Genomic DNA, 16,486 nt, shown 5'->3' on the forward strand with positions numbered 1-16,486 from the left:
TGAGCGACAAGGACCTGGCCCTACGGGGAGCACCTGGCACGTTGGGATGGTCCAGGAGCATCAGCTCTGAGCGCTTAGCCCTGGGACCCCACAGTTGTGTGTGTGTGTGTATGTGTAAATGGCCCGGACTGCCACCTGCTCCACATCAGGAGACACATGGCGAAAGCACAGGGACCACAGGTCGGAAGTGGCCTCTGTAATAGCGACGGCGGGAGACGGGAGGTGACTAGAGGGAAGTCCCCGAAGAGGCAGGGACACACACATTTCCCTAGACGCGCAGCATATGCAGAGGCTTTGCCATGCCCCAGCTGAAACCCTGAATGGTGGAGGAGAGGAGGGCAGGCCCCCCGAGCGGAGAGCGCGGGAGAGGACGGGCGTGGGGCGTTTGGCAGGGCTGGTGTAAATGCCAGGATCACTGTGGCGGCAGTATCCTGACAGCTGCTGATGCCAAGGAGTCAGAACTAGAGCCCCTGGGGGTGCCCATGACTAGAGATTGGCAATGCACTGTTGACGAAGCAGCCATTGCAAACCCTGGGCAGCACGGTCCTGCTCGGACACGCGCGGAGCGGCCTCCTGGAGCTGCAATTGACGACACGGTGACCGGCTTTAGAAACAGGGTGCTATGGGGACATCTGTCGCCAGCATGCGGAATTCCCAGGGGGAGAACGTGAAACCCAGCCGGGCTCAGGCGTGGCTGTTCCCGGGGCAAACCCGTGTCCCCGACCGAGACAGGGCTGGTCTTGGCTCACAGCACAGATCTTAGAGGGGCCCTTGCTTCCCAGAGTCAGAGGGGCTGTTTCCAAACTCTGCACGTGGGATCCAGGGACAAGCCTAGACTTCCCACGTTGCTTGGGAGCGGTGCCTTTCAGGTGCTGACCAGAAGTGGCCGTGTCCCTTGGGGTACTCTCTAACTTCTGTTGATGTGGGGTCAATTAAATGAACAATAATTTAAAAAAAAATCAAAACAACCCATCATGAAGCCCTTCCTCTCAAAGCTCCAGAGCTGAGCACCACGTGGGGGATGGCCTCCCTGGCAGCTGAAGTCCCCCTCACTCACCAGGAGAGGGTGGCTGGAGCTTGGGCTGCTTCTTGGTGTCCCCAGTGCTGAAGACCTCCGGTGGGGGCTCTTCCCCTCTCTCGATCTTGCACTCGAAGGCAAACAGGTACTGGATGTACTGCTTCTTCAGGGAGCTGGCGGCGCTGCTGGAAGTGCCAACGTTGAGGTTGGTTGCCAGCTCACGCCACTTCTTGTTTTTATTCACCTGGCCAGGGGGGACAAAATGGCAGGATCATTGGTTTGCTGCAAAGTGGCATGGTGTAGGTCAAGAGGCAGGAAAAACAAGCGCTTAGTGTCTGGGTTGAGCTTTGTGTATTTCCGTTTGCCTCTTTTAACAACGGCAGTGTCCAGATGGCATTTATAGGCTGAGGTACACTAAGGAGCCTACTGATTGCGAAATAAAGGTTGTGCTGGTGGGAATGTCTGCCCGCGTGCCCGCCCTTCACCTCAGAGCCAACCGGAGCCCTGCTCCCTCACAGCCCCGCCTCTAGTGAAAAGCCACCAGGCCGCCAATGAACCTGAGAAGTAGAAACAGCAGCAGCAGCAGCTGTGTGCAAGTATATCCATAGGATGGATAACCCATGTGTCCCTCAGACAGCGTGAGCACCACGGAGGCGAGCCTGCAGCTCCCGGCTCAGTGCTCCCCTCGGGGGGCCTGGGTGCATCAGCGGAGGTGGGGGCATGTGGCTTGAGTCAAGTCTAACCAGGCCTTGGCCTGACTCTGGAAGCTACCCATGCTGGGTCATGCCTGCTGACAGGCTCTCTGGGGGCCACTGGCTTTGCCCCCTGGCACCCCTTCTTGCCACCTGCAACCTAGGACTCTGGGTATCTGCTTAGCCAGCCAGGGAGAAAGCGGGCTGAAGGACAGAGCCTGCAGTGCTACATACACCTAACACGCAGTCAGTCAACCTTGGGGCGACCTCTAGGGGCAGGTAAGCGGGGCTGAACTACACCAATGGAAGGTGAAGATTTGTAAACACCCTGGGGACACACGGCCTATTGATGCTGTGTGTGTGTCCCCCACAAAAAGGGGACCGGTAGTTTTTAGTAAAACACTGGAATTGGGGATTTCCTCCTCAGGGCCTCCAGGTCCATGTACTCAGGACTCAATGGGGCACAGGAGGCAGCTGTGCCAGCCCCACCCGCTCCCCACTGCACCACCAGCCGCATGCCCAGCCCTCGCCCGCAGCCAGCAGGGCTGCCCATCCCGCTGACCCAGTGTGGTCCGCATTCTAAGGTTCCACAAGGTTTGCCGCAGGGTTAGGTTGGGCTGGAGTCAACTCGGGGACAGTTTTGTGTTTTTCTGTCCCCCTGGCAAATCTCACCTTCCCAGTGGGACTGACCACTTGAGGGTCAGGCAAGGAAAAAACCTCAAAACCTCAGGCCCCAGGACAGTGGGGCCACTGGACTGCATAGTTGCTCTACCTGGGCCCAGAAATGGTCATTTACTACTGGGAAAGGGTCTGGTTTGTGAGTGTTTGTAACCTTTTCATGATCCACAGGACAAATAGTGCCAACCCATTTTTCACTCTGGGGTTTCAGTGGGAAATATGTATCCCACTTTATGTGCCTGCTGCCATCCGGTGGACATTTGCATAACTGCAAATCTGAAACAATAGGCCTCTTCCCACTAACCCCAGCATCAGAGGCACACAGGACATTATGTGTTCTACTAAATAAATGAAAGTCTGCATTAGTTCATCTCCTCCCCATTTCATTCAAAATGCCCTCCGTTACTGGAAACACACAATTCAAAGCAGAGATTAATTTGGTTTCCAAAAGGTCAAAGGTCTCCAGTTGAGCCCACTGTCTCACTGGACCTTGGAGTGACTGGTCATGCAGGGCAGTGATGGCGGCCCCAACGGCAAGGTAAGCCCCGGCTTACTGTGCCTGCCTACTCCTCGCCTGCGCTTTGTGTGGTGAAAAAGGAGCGTGGGGCACGGCTTGTTAAGAGTGGTGCGCAGGCACCAGCCAGCCCGTGCCTGCCAGGCGACTGTGGGTTTGAAAATGGGCTTTGATTCTGGGAGCAGGTACGGTGGGTTTGGGGCAGAGAGTGGGGGTCGGCCCGGCCCATCAGCAGCATCTCTGATGGGGTGAAATTGTTCATGGCAGATGAGTAAGTAAGCACAAGTAAGCCTGTGCTTATCTTGCTTCTTGGGTGATCTGTTTCTGGAGAAGAGCACACTTTTTATAGCAGAGGGGAACACACTTGGCACCCCCCTGCCCCCAAAGTGCCTCTGGGTCACCACAGGAGGAGCCTTAATGCCTACTCAATAGTTTCCTCATCTGTTCCTTGAGGTTAATAACTAGAGGCTCGTTCTGCCATTTGCTGAGTCCCTGGCACCTAGCGAGTGACGCCAGCATCTTACGGGCAGACAGAAAGGACAGACAAAAGGCATTAGCAGGGGTGAAGCACAGTGCTCAGCCCACAGGATGCCCTGCCAACCTCACGAGTCGACCATCAGAACTGGGTGGCACCTGCGGCAGGCTAGGAATAGGGGCTCTGTCCCTCCTCAAACATGTGAAGGTGTGGGCACCACACAGCCGTGAATAGGCAGCCTCCTGAAATCCTCCTCTCCTGTCCCACCCTGCTGGAAAACACCAACACTGACCTTTGCACCCCCTTGGCGAGTCTGGTTTGGGAAGTATGACTTAACTCTTTGAAGGGAGTGAACAAGACTGATATTTAACCCCGATCTTTAACTCGGTCAGTCCACACATGTTTCTGGAGTATTTATTCTGAACTCCGGGCCCATTCTGCAGAATTCTACAGCAGTCAGGGGTCTGGTCTGGTCTGGTCGGCCCTGTTTATAGGAAGGTCCATTCAGCTGGCCTGCAGAGGTCAGAATGCAAGTGGGAGGGCAGGCGCAGAGCTCCCAAGCCTTCTCTCTACAGCAGAGAGACTAGTCCGAGGCACTCTTGGTGAGGCAAACCTTGGGCCTGTCTACTCAAAGGAGGCCATAGATCCCCAAGGTCTCCATATTCACTCCCTCACTGTCACGCTCTCACCTGGGCCAAGCCTCCGATCTCTTTGACACACACGTAGAGGCGAAACAAGTCCAAGGGCTTCTTGCCCACGGCAGGCAGGCTGGAGACGGGAGAGCCTCTTTCTTCCATGAAGGTGAGGTATCGGTCCACCCACAGCTTCCTCTCTGGCTCGTTCCCCAGCTCATACACCTTTGTAATCTTCTCCCCAGTGGTGGTGGATGAGCTGGATTTCTGGAGCCCAGGGCGAGCATTCGGAGGGAGGCGGGGCGGGCAGAGGGGAGAGAAGCATAGTGAACGGACAAGTAGGAGGAGAGAGGAAACGTAAAAACTATCAAGGGCTGCTAGTCCAGGCACACACACGCATCTTCTTCATTCAAGAGTGAACTTCGACTTTGGGTAAAGGGCCTGGAATATGCATCTAAAAAGCAGAAACAGAGAAACTACCACTTTTTAAAACTTTCTCTCCTCTCTATGGATTTACGCGTTGAGTCCCAGAAGGCAGGTTTTCAGCAGTGCCTCACATCATTTAAAAAGAAAAGGGTGCTAATCTCATAGAAGGAGCCCTGGTGGTTCTGCTGGTTGTGTCAGGCTGCTAACCATGAGGTCAGCCGTTCAAAATCACCAGTTGTTCCTTGGGAGGAAGACGAGGCTTTCCGTTCCCATAGAGATTCGCAGTCTCGGAAACCCACAGGGGCAGTTGGCTGTCCATTAGGGTTATTAGTTGAATGGATTTGATGGCAGTGAATTTGAGTTTGGAGATCCCATAGAAGTGTGTGTGTGTGTGTGTGTGTGTGTGTATGTACATACTAACACCTCCCGTAATACTGGAGCCTTGAAGACAACATGGGGTCCCACTTCTCCTCGTCAAAACCACAGTGACTGGCATGCACCGTCCAGGAGAAAGCAAGATCATATGAAAGAACAGCATGTCCGCAGGGCTGGAGGAAAACTGAAAGGGAGGTCCCTTCTCACAGGAACCAGGGATGCGGGCTCTAGGCTGGTTTGGGGATTTCAATAAACTAATGGTCAGTGGAAGCTTTGGCATTTACTTATGAAAAGCAACTTTCCCTATTTCAGACTCTTGAATTTGCTGTCAAGGGAAGGATCAATTCAACAATTCACGTCATTCTTCAGCAATATGGTTTGATCGCAAAGTACCATAGTGGTTCCTATTCCCAGCATGCCTACGATTGAACACATACATTGGCTTTTGTGAAAGAGCTTGTAGATTCCATGGGAAGCTGCGAGGTTGGTGGTTCGAACCTTCCAGCCGCTCTGTGGGAGAAATATGAGGCTGTGTGTTTCCATAAAGATTTGAGGTTTTTAAATCCTAGGGAGCAGCTCTCTCGACTGTTCCCCGGGGTTACTGGGAGCGGTCTGGCGTGGTGCGTGTGTCGCCGTGGTGCGGGTGATGCTAAGCACCCTATTCCTGGTGTTCTATGGCTGGGGATACCTGCGTGGACCATCATAAAGACCTTCATAGCTGCGGATGCACACTGGGCGCACCTCCTGGGCAGCGGTCCTGTTTGGTCCGAGGGTCCAGCTGCGTTCTGTCCCTTCTTCTGCCTTGAGGTGTGCAGCACCCCGTGTCCACGCACACAGGACCTGACATGCCACTCGGGGCAGTGACTCCTCAGCTCGGCCCCTCGACACACCCTCATGTACTAGGGGCATGGCCATGACAGGCAGGCTGAGCTCTTCTAAGCTGATTTCCACTACGACTTACCTCAAAGTATTTAAAGTACATCGCTAGCTCCACCCCCGGCCTTCCGTCTTTTGGGGGGTGGTGTCCAACCTGACTCCATTGAGGTGGCAGGAGCCCCCCCTCTCCCTCGGGTGCCAGACGATGAGGCCTGAGGCTGGGCCTGCACTGTGTGAGGGGCCGCTCTCCCCAGGGGTCCTGTGGGATTTCCCACCCCGGCTGCAGAAGTTTACACCAGGGCCTTGGAACAACTGAGGCACCAGCTCTGCACCCAGATGTGCGGTGGCTCATCTCACGCATGGACCTGGCTAGGCCGTTCGGCCAACAGGTCTCGTGGTTGCGTGTGGTTCAGCCAGCTGGCTTCAAGCGAAGCAAATGACTCTCCATGGGGGTGCGCCTCCCTCAAGCAGTGTTAGGAGTTGGGGGTGGGTGGGAGGAAAGAGGGGAGCGGGCGAGGGTGCAGAGGGAGGTTTCCCTAGGCTGTCTGTGCCTCCAGAGGGCAAACCGACTTCTTGCCCAAACTCCCCCTCTCCCTCCCTGGCCTCTGGGCTGTGCATTCTGGGACACTAGCTGCTGGCAGCTCCAGTCTGCCACCAGACCTACAGGTTTTAGATGTGCTGCGGACCGTCCCCAAAGTCACCAACTTGAAGCCAAGTCGCTGAAGAGTAGAAATGCAGGTAAAACTAGCGTGATTGCTGAGCATGTGCTTTGGCCCTGAGGTGAAACGAAGTTCTTTGAAACTTACTTCAGATAAGAGCCCATGTGTGCGCGTGTGAATCCACGTGTGTGTATATGCATGGATGTGCACATATGCAAACAGATGTATGTACAGACATAGCTGGGTATGCACAGCCAGGACAGGAGTATGCAAAGCACTCGCGATGCTAACGGTGTGCTTAGAACCTCGTTCCCATACTCTTTCTTTAAACCAAGGATTACTTGAACAGGGAAGGGAGCTAGCCTACAGTATTTTCTACCCGATTCTCACACTAGTACCATTTCAAAACATTTTACCGTCATTCAGAGGGAAATTACTACCTTCAGATCTCTAAAGGCTGATATTAAATTTTTTTTTTTCCTTTTGGGGAAAATACACACACACAAAAATCCAACAACATACAGCGGTTCTCGAAAGTGAATTTTTGAAATAAGAATGGCAAGGGAGGAAAAAACCAAAAACATTTAAAAATCAGATTTAAAAAATAGTTCCCACTTGCATTTCGCTTGTGAAAAAAAAAAAACAAAACAACAACAACCGAGAGGCCAAAGTCTGAGATTCAGCTGAAGGGTAAATAGGTAACATGAAGGCGGTCATTTTCTACTTCCGGCAAGTACCAGTGCAGGCCTCCTGTCTGCACCCTCCAGGCCGGGGCCCTGGAGCAGAGCTGGCAGCAAGGCCAGCCACAGGCCAGAGGAAATGCTCGCTCCCACGAAGAAAGGAGTGGATTTCCCTAACCACAAGCTGACCATGCATGGTGCAGGGCATCTTTGTTTATTCTCACCCCCGTTACAAGAGCCTTAATGAAGCCCTGTGTGTCCCAAAGGGATTTTAAATGAGAATCATCTTAATGAAGATAGGTTTTTAGAGGCAAGTTTAATTTTTCCTGGCTTCCGGCTCTCCAGTGCACCAGTGTGAGAAGGCATGCCATCCGTCAGGGACCTGGTCAGAGTCCTGTTCTATGTGGAGGCCTGATGCTGATCTGGACTGGCTCTCCGTACCACCCTGCTGCACGTGTGTACAAGTATGTGCCTTGTGTGGACTGGCTCTTATCCATGTTCCTGAGCAGGGCTCAAGTCCCATAAGGAAGGATCTGTGTCCAGATGTCCATCAGCAACACTCGGCCCCAGAGGGCTGGGTGTTCCAGAAGCAGGTGTGATGATTCGCAGCCTGTTCAACTGGCCTCTAAAAGGGTCTCATGGGGCCAAGTGCTAAGTGACAGTGGTCCAGAGTCTAGTGGCCCGTCCACTGCCAGCACTTCTCATTTCGAGGCCCTGACCTTAATGTCTGCTTAGCTGGTGACCCATGTTCCTGCTGGGGGTGATATGGGGTGATGTGGGGTGTGTGTGTGCGCGCGTGCGCTTCCCAGAGAAACGGGGCGGGGCCAGAAACAAATGCCACGGGGGGATTAAGCACACAGAGGGGAGCTTGACAGCTCTTCCCACAGACATGAGCCCCCATGTAACCTCTGGTAAATGTCATGAGGGTAGGACTCAGCTGGGCCTTCCCCAAGAAGGGTCCCCCTTTCCCGCTCCCTCCGGCCCACCCTACGCGTCTCTTCCTGCTCTCTCAGGCCTCCAGGGTGGAGGCAGGGGCTGGGGTGGAAACTGCCGAGGCCATACAAGGAGGCGCTGCTGTGGTGCCCCCCGTGTTTCCTGGCGTGTGACTTCGTGAAGTCCAGAAGTACATTTTTCCCCCTTCCATTCTCTTGGGCAGATTTACACTTCAGCAGTCTTTACCATATGCCTGGTGATATGTGTACAGGTGTGTGAGTGTGCATGCAAATGTTTAATTTTATTTTGGAGTGCTTTGAAACAAGACAACACGGGTCTGTGATACGCAGCGCAGAGTGTCTCCAGAGCTGGCCCGTGCAGGGCCTGCTGTTAGGGAGCCCTACTGTGGGCACCACTCCACGTGTCAAACTCCGACGTAGCTCAAAGAGAGCAGTTCAGTACTCCTCGGGGTAGACAGGTGCAGTTCAAGCGCCCTGGAGGCAGTGAGCAAAGTGTCTGGGCTGCTACCCTCAAGGCTGGCGGTTCAACGCCCCCTGCTGCTCCCTCTGAGAAAAGATGGAAGTGGCCTGTTCCCAGAGAGACTGACAGCCTCAGAAGCCCAAAGGAGCAGCCCCTTCGGGATCGCTGTGAGTCAGAATGGGCTTAATAGCAGTGGGTTTAGTTTTTCGGTTTTGATAGAAATAATCTGAAGTCTTTCATGTTCGATCTCTGGGGCCCCCCTCTAGACCAGCGCACCAGTGCAGAGGGCAGGGCAACAGTCTAGGATCCTCGGCCACAAGAATCATGGTTCTCGCCGAGCTACCTCTGGGGACAGAGTCTGCTTGTACATTCAATACAGAATGTTTTGAGTACACGAAGGATCACTCAGAGAGGAGTATCTGGGTGGGGGTGGGGAGGGGAGAGAAAGGAATGTATGATTTCAAGTGCGATTGTGTTAGTGTCAGAAAATGAAGCCAGTTGGTGTTTCTCCCTTAAATTTAGGTGGAAGATGGGGTTTTGATCACACAGTCCCTGCTGAGCGATCTTGTGACTGCTAAGTGAAAATACGGGAAGTGGTGTTCAGAATTCCGAGGCCCAAGGCGCTTCTACACAGAGCGCTATTTGCTGCATGAAAGATTCTTGGTGGCTATTCGAGGAACTTTTCAGAGATTTCCAAGCTCTAAGGTTCTCTCTGTGAGCTAAAAGGCTTTACAAAAGTTAAACTCTGCCTGTGAGCTTGCGAATATTACTGATTCAAAAATACTTCCCCTAGAATTGTTATTTGCTTATTTTCTTACAAAGGTAAAGCAGACCAAGCCAGGGTCTACCACGGGCTGGATGCTGGCTGCCTTCTGGGACTCAAAGGGCAAAGACATCGGATCCCAACCCATCTGAGGCGCGGCCTGCATCCGACGATTCCTCTCAGAGCGGCCACAGAGTGAAGCGTACACATTCAGGGACGGAGACCGCCGCCGCCCGTCAGCCTCTGGAAAGGAAAATGCTGGTGCTCCGGCTGGGCTTACGTGTACTGGCACGGCCAGCTCTCATGCGCCCCTTCTGGGTGTGGACGAGTCCCCCGCCCACCCCTGGCGACAAGCAGCACCCCCCAAGCGGTGCTCTCGACACACCATCTTACACCAAGTCGGGGACACAGCAGGGCTTCTTGGCAAAGTGATCGCATGCTATGTTTGGGTTTTTTTAGACACTTTCTGATTCCTTCTATGAATGTAAAATAGAGGTTACTACAGAACCATTGGGGGATAGGCGGGCTTTCCACGCCCACAGAGTGAGTCTGGAAACTCACGGGGCAGGTACCCTGTCCCCTGGGGATGCTGTGCGTTGGCAGCGATTCGATGGCAGTGCGCTTGGGTCGGACAGAGCCATTACGCGCGCTCTCTCTCTCAGGGCACAGAAGTCGTCTCTTTGGGGGAAAGAGGCCCAGTTCTCCAATCAGGTTACAGTTACAAAAAAAGCTGATTTTTACACCGCCACGCGTGGCTTTTGGCTAGCCCGTGGGAATCGAGGGTCAACTCTAGGGTGATCAGCAGAACGGGACACTGTTCTCACCCTCTTGACCGGTGGTGACTCTGGTCGCTTGAGACCACGGGCTGCAGGAGGCAGAATGGCGCCCGACTGTGGCACTGACATTTTCCAGGGGGGTGTTCTTGAAATAAGATGTTCTGATTAGAATCGCCCAGGTGAAACTCTGGCCCCCACCCTGGGGCGGGCTGCTCTCAGTTTCCATGCCAACAAAGGCATGCACCTTCTTGGGTGTTCTGCGACAGGTGCGAGGACCCAGCAGCGGCCCCTGCTGCCTCGTGCCATTCCTTCCCGGAAATCCACCCTCCAGTGCGCCCCCAAACTTGACTCATGTTTTTATTACTCACATTGTCACAAATAAAGACCACCCTCCTCTTCTCCCGGGCAGAATAAAGTCTTATCAACATACCAACCCGCACGCATTAAAGTAGAATCCATTAAGTACCCAAAAGCCCCCCCTCTGCCCCCACACCAAACCCCCAAACCAAACCAAACCAACCCAGAGCTACTTACAGGGCTTGATGGCGTCTTTGGCCAGCCGGGGCTGCTAATGCCGTCGCTTTCATCTCCGTGGAAGGAGGAGATGCTGGCAGAGCTCGGGGACATTGGGGAAGGGACTGGCAGGTTGCCTGGGGTTGGGGGCTGGGAAATACCCTGAGTGCTGTAGCTGTCCTGTGGTAGAGGAATAAAAAGACAAAAACAAAACATGACAAAGGTAGGGCGAACTTTATTTAAAATATCACAAGCACATCCAGTTTAACAGACTAACTTATTTTAGATTGAATCTATGTATGTATGCATAAACACATATATACATACATACATGCATATATATATAGACACGGACACACAAGCAGGCCCCTGCATCAAGCTCTCTAGACAACATTCGTAATTAGTGAACTCGGGCCAGCTTGCTGGATGTTGAAGGCAACTGAGCCAGCATGCTTACTTCAAACTGACATGGAATGCTAAGCACGGGTTCCTCCTTATGAAAGAAAGGACAGGAAAAGAGCTGGGCAGCACCTTAATAACCAGATAAACCGGGAAAGCAAACTAGCGAATATGTTCTGGCTGCGAGGGTCCAACCCAGCAAGACCCCTTCCCTGTCCCCACCTCCCCGGTGAAGCAGTTCCCAGCTAGCTCTGTCCCCACCCGCCCTGGTCGATGCCGCGAGAACTAGTAACTGCGAACTCTACTCCAGGACGGGCTGGGGAAAGCAGAGACATGGGCATGGGCAAGGCTGGCGCTTGCAGCAGAGGGGTCAGTGGAAATGGGGAAAGGGCAGTGTGGGGGCAGGGGTTGCACCCCGTGCAGAGGGGAGTACCTTAGACTTGCTCTCGGGTGGCGGGGGCCCTTCTTCTTTGCCGTCGGCTTTGAGGGGCAATTTGGACTCTCCAGGAGCCATCATATCTGCAAGACCCACAGATGCTGATCAAAAACAGGAGAGAGAGTGGATGGTTACAGGTGTGCTCGTGTCCCCACCGACACACACGGCCTTGGCAGCCACCAGAGGGGGCAGAGGGAGGTCGTTAGCTCGGGCAGCCACCTCCTGCAGGATCCGAAGCACTGCAGCCGGCAACGCTGTAGCTTAAAAACCACCACCACCACCACCCATCTGGTATATGGGCATACCTCCCGCTGTTTGTCAACCCAATTAACGTCTGTGCGACCCTTTCCCAGCAGCACATGCTCCCTGGTCCTTGTGTCCCGTTTTGGGACTTCAAACGCTTTCACGATGTGGCTGCACACATCCCAGACTAGAGCAGACCTGCTATGCACACTGGGAAGCCAACACACCCCTTCCCCCAACAGACAAACCCAGAACCACCAGAGCAGGGGGACTATTTCTTGGAGTGGTCTAGCCTGGAGCTCCTGGAATCTGAGGGTGTCTGCCCCACTCAAGTCCCAAACCAGTCAAGGCCGGTTGGCAGCGATGCCGATTCCTCCAAGCTCCCACGGCTTCAGGGCGAGTGCACCAGGTGTTTGGGCTGAAATTACAAGCTCCCACCCCTCCACACCTGGGAATGGAGGATTCAGTACAGACTGAGTTCCCTAAATTTACAGCATCGATACTTTGCAAAAGCATCTGATGTTTCATGTGGACTCATTTCAAAATCCCATCTTCTGCGTGTGGCCTGGTGTCCCGTGAGAAAGACTGCGGGGGGATGAGTCAAGAAAGATGGTAGCAGACGTTCTAGAAGGCGAGGCTTCCTAGTGACCAGGGGCTGGCAGTGTCCTCCGGGAGAGCCTGCGGTGGTCCACCGCTCCTCGGCTAGGCAGCATCAGGGCTCTGTCTCGAGCTCAGGCACGCACCGAGGAAAGGTGCGTCTTCATTCAAGGATGGCTGATTCGGATACCCAGTGTGAAGGCTGCTTATAGAGAGGTTGCCGGTTTGAACCCTGCACCATACCTCAGGAGAAAGTGTGAAAGAGAAAGTTCTGGTCCCCCAAGAGAGGATGTCCGGCTTTGGGAGCCCCCTGGGGCTGCTCAACTCTCCCAGGGGGTCACTAGGAATCGGAATCCTCACTGGGTTTGCTGGTAGCTATGCAGGATGGGCAACGTTGTATCCCGTCTTGCAGGAGTCGGTGCTGACTCAGCAGCAACTAACAATCGCAAACATGCACCGACATCTTATCACATTAAAAAAATAGGTTTAGGTCCATGGATAGGACGGCTTCACCTAGTGAAAATGTCGATTCTACCCAACAGGATCTACGAATCCAGTGGAGTTCCGATTCAGATCCCTGCATCATCATTCTTTAGAGATGGAAAACTCATCACCAACTTCATACGGATAGGACAGGGATGCAGGTGAGCCAAGCGTGTATATGAAGGCCACTTCTTCACTCCACAGCCTTCTACGCGGTCCCGGCTGTCAGAACCTCCTGGTCCTGGTGCCCTGGGACCTAGGCAGACCCATGGGGCAGAATAGAGAAGCCAGAAATAAATATAAACTCCTCCTACAAACAACGGATTGTCGGCCAAGGGCCGGAACACATGCAAGGGGGGCGAGATCATGTCTTAGCAAACGGCGCTGGTAAAACCGGATCTCCGGAAAGTGGCAAAGGCCATACACAAGCAGGTGTTTGACTTCTTTTGAGGGAAGAACAGGTGACAGGCGGGGCCCGTGGAGAAATCCAGCGACTAGCAGCTGACTTCAGACGGAAAGCCACCTGCAGGCTATGGGTGGTTTGGACGGAGCCATATGGACCTGACAGAAAGCAGAGGGAGGAGGGGCAGCCCCCAGAGCACCACCAGCCTGCGAGTGAGCAGAACCCAGAAAACCTCCCCAAACCAAGACAAACGGGCCGGAGGGCAGGCACCCAGGACCCCCTGAGGGGCACACGGAGCAGAGCGTGCGGGGCTGGGGGCAAAGGGCGCTTCAAAAGGCCGAGCGTCTTGCCCACTACAAAGTGATTATTGCATATTCGTGCATTACACTGTGTTTTAGAAAATCCCTAGGTTTAGGGACAGCAGGGCGTGAGCAAGCAGGGTTCAGGCGAATACGGTGGCAAGCTCCATGGTGCTCCTTTGCTAATATCTTTAGCAACACTTCCGGTTGAGACCAGAGGCCTGCCAGCAGAGCCCCACGCCAGGCCCCTGCCGACCACGTGCAGGCATCGGCACTGGCTCGCTGGGTGTCCGGACGCCTGGGCCTCCCACAGCCTGCCGGCGGGCCTCTCCAAGCCCACGTGCGGGCCAGGCGGTCCTTCAAGTTATCACAACACACACATCCTAATGGAGCTGTTTTCCTCTGCCGCCCCCTTCAAATTACTTTCAATACTTAAGACTTTAAGAACTGGAACAAAAAGCTTTTTCAAGTGATGCAGCTGCAGAGAGAAATCTATTGGGATCAGCTAAAAATGCTGTTATTTTTGTGAATGTGTGAAACCTCAAAAAAGCGACTGGGAGATTACACCAAGGAGGCCGCCGTGTTCATAGAAGGGGCTGCGTTTGTCTGGGCCTCTCTCGGGGGTCCGGGAGGGGAGAATTAGGGAGAAGCACCCCTTTGAAAGGAAAAGGGGAACGGAGTAATAATAATAATAAATAAAAAGCAGGACGAGTGTGAAAATGCAGCTCACTGAAATGCCCTCATATGTCTGCTAGGTGCTCAGAGCCAGCTCCGGGGAATGCCAGTAACTATGATTCCAAGGAAAAGTGGCTAAGGGTCTGCAGTCACCAGAGGCTGCCACCCCACACCCCCTCGCTCGGACAATACACCAGGGCACCAGGGACTCATGGAGGCCCCCCTGTGGGTCTGAGCAGAACTGCACGCCATACGGTTCACTGCCCAGTAGATGACCAGGCCCTTCCTCCAGAGGCATCCCTGGACAAACCTGAACTGCCAACTTAGCCATTTGTATCACTGAAGGGACTCCAAGGGTTTGTCATTATGTACAATAAATGATTGCCTGTTAATTTTGGAAACAAAAAAATTTTTTTGCATAGTCAAACCTTAATGTACACACAGAATCATTTCCTTAACCTCCTCCCCCCAAAGAGGCATCTGCTTTAGGGCAGCTATACTGATCTATACTGATGATTAAACTATGATCAGCAGAAGCATGGATGAGGGGTCTTAAAAAACTCCAGGAAAAATGGAATGAAAAGTGAATGGGACTTTTTTCCAAAGCCCCCTTGTGCACTGGTCTGAATTCCCCCCAAGTCCTTCCTCCTCCATGACTTATTTTGGGTGTGCAAAGTCTCGTCTCTATTACTTTGAGAGGGAAGGGCACTTGGAGGAAGCGCTTCATGGGGCTCCTGCCTCCCCAACAACAGGGAGCTTAAGTTCTGCCCTAGATGTGGGCTTTACGTTCCTCGTGGGAATGCTTCTTCTGGCCTTCTTCCCAGAATCCTCGAGGAGTCACTGGCAAGTGCCACAGTCCCCCGGGGCACTGGGACCCCCGGGCAGTCCCTCTCCTTTCCCAGAAGAGGAAGGCCACCACGGCGACAGGGTTTAAGAGGCAGTTACGCCTGTGACGGCAGAGTGCGAGGCGGGAGGTCTCGGGCCCGCTTCCAGCACCGACTCCGGCTGCCCGATGCAATCCACAGGTCGGAGTGGTTTCTCCCAGGAAGTATGGGTCAGGTCCTAAGGCAGTTAATTGACTAACTTCCCTGATTTAATATACTCAACAAGAGTGGACCAATGTCCACTCCATTTCCCAAGCTCCCGAAGTGGCTTCATCCGGCCACAAAGCTGTGGGGCCACTCCCGGGAGAGGGGGAGGCAGGACCGAGGACACAAAAACAGGTCTTCCTTCTCTGGGAAGCGACAGAACAGGCCACACAGGGCAGGGCCTCTGTTCCATTCCTGGGTTGTAAAAGCACAAGTGTATACGCCAACGTCGGCCTGAGTCAGCAAAGCCTGGTGCACTGGCTCCACATAGCGGCAAAGCAGGGAGGGATGAGGGGCGCTGCGCACAGCCTGTATACCCCCCCAACCCCAACTCTCTCTTCCCCTCCATGCCATTCCAGCATGCAGGCAACTGCAACCCAACAATACGCCCGGCTCACAGTGAACCCCGAGTTCCTTCCAAACACACTGGGTTCCCCACAGGGTGCATTTCTGCCCCAGCTGGAGGACTAGTGTCATCACAACCCCTCCAGTCTTTTGTGGTGGTCTTGTTTTGATTGCTTGTGGGAGGGGCAGCGACTGACCGAACACCACGAGCTTGGAGCAAGCCCACAAACACCGCCGCCGCCTTCTTCACCAAGACTGGAGCAGGCCGGCGAGAGGGGCCATGAGAAGGCAGAGAGAGCTGTCCATCGCGACGAGGCTTCTGTTCTAGGCACTGTGTGGGACGGCTGGTGTTTTCACGCTCAAAGACCTAGCGTGTTGTCTGCTGAGGAGCTAATGCCACACAGGGGCCGCCAGGTGAAAACACTTTCACCCGCTGGCTCTTGACCTGCTTCAGCACTGCACGTGACCCGTGGGCACAAACGCTGATGGGAGACCAGAAGCACGGCTGGTGGCTCTGTGTGGAGAACAGTGAAGGACGTGTGGGTGTTCGGGGGCACCTGACATACTTTCCGTAAGGGCTGTGTTGGCAGGACATCCATAAGACGCCTTGCCTCTGGGACTGAGCAATGCTACATGACCAGGACGATGTCCTGCCAGGACCATGCAGGAGTGGGCATGGGGGTAGGGCCTCTGCTTGGGCAGCCAGCCTGGTTCCTATCTGTGCGTAAGCCCCTTAGAAAGAGCATGCATTACTTCCGATGAGTCTTGCATGGGAGGAAACCGAGACCAGCAAAAGGTGGGTACACTTTATACAGTTTCTATGTCTAGTGTAAGATGATGGTTTCTATGCAGACATGAAAGCATACCTGATGGGGTAGTGATTGAGCATTGGCTTGCGATCGTGTGGTGGGCAGTTTGCAACCACGAGCAGCTCCTCGGGAGAGAGACTGGGCTTTCCACTCCGGTAAAGAGCTGCGCCCTCCGGAACGCACAGGGTCACCACGCGTCATCACTGACTCATGGCAGGG

At 54.0% G+C, this 16,486-nt stretch overlaps 1 protein-coding gene across 5 annotated transcripts in view; it reads right to left on the bottom strand.

The window, feature by feature from the left end:
• The window catches only part of ARID1B (AT-rich interaction domain 1B), a 405,831-nt gene that overhangs the window by 23,162 nt on the left and 366,183 nt on the right, over nt 1-16,486 (bottom strand). For 4 of the 5 annotated variants that reach the window (XM_075554341.1, XM_075554339.1, XM_075554340.1 and 1 more), the window contains 4 exons: nt 11,323-11,426; nt 10,512-10,670; nt 4,067-4,276; nt 1,058-1,262 (listed from right to left, as the gene is read on the bottom strand). In XM_075554341.1, the coding sequence (XP_075410456.1) occupies nt 1,058-1,262; nt 4,067-4,276; nt 10,512-10,670; nt 11,323-11,426 (678 nt within the window). The remainder of the gene's footprint in view (nt 1-1,057; nt 1,263-4,066; nt 4,277-10,511; nt 10,671-11,322; nt 11,427-16,486) is intronic. The other variant, XM_075554338.1, reaches the window with a different exon arrangement.

Source organism: Tenrec ecaudatus, chromosome 7 (assembly GCF_050624435.1).
Source record: "Tenrec ecaudatus isolate mTenEca1 chromosome 7, mTenEca1.hap1, whole genome shotgun sequence".
NCBI lineage: Eukaryota > Metazoa > Chordata > Mammalia > Afrosoricida > Tenrecidae > Tenrec > Tenrec ecaudatus.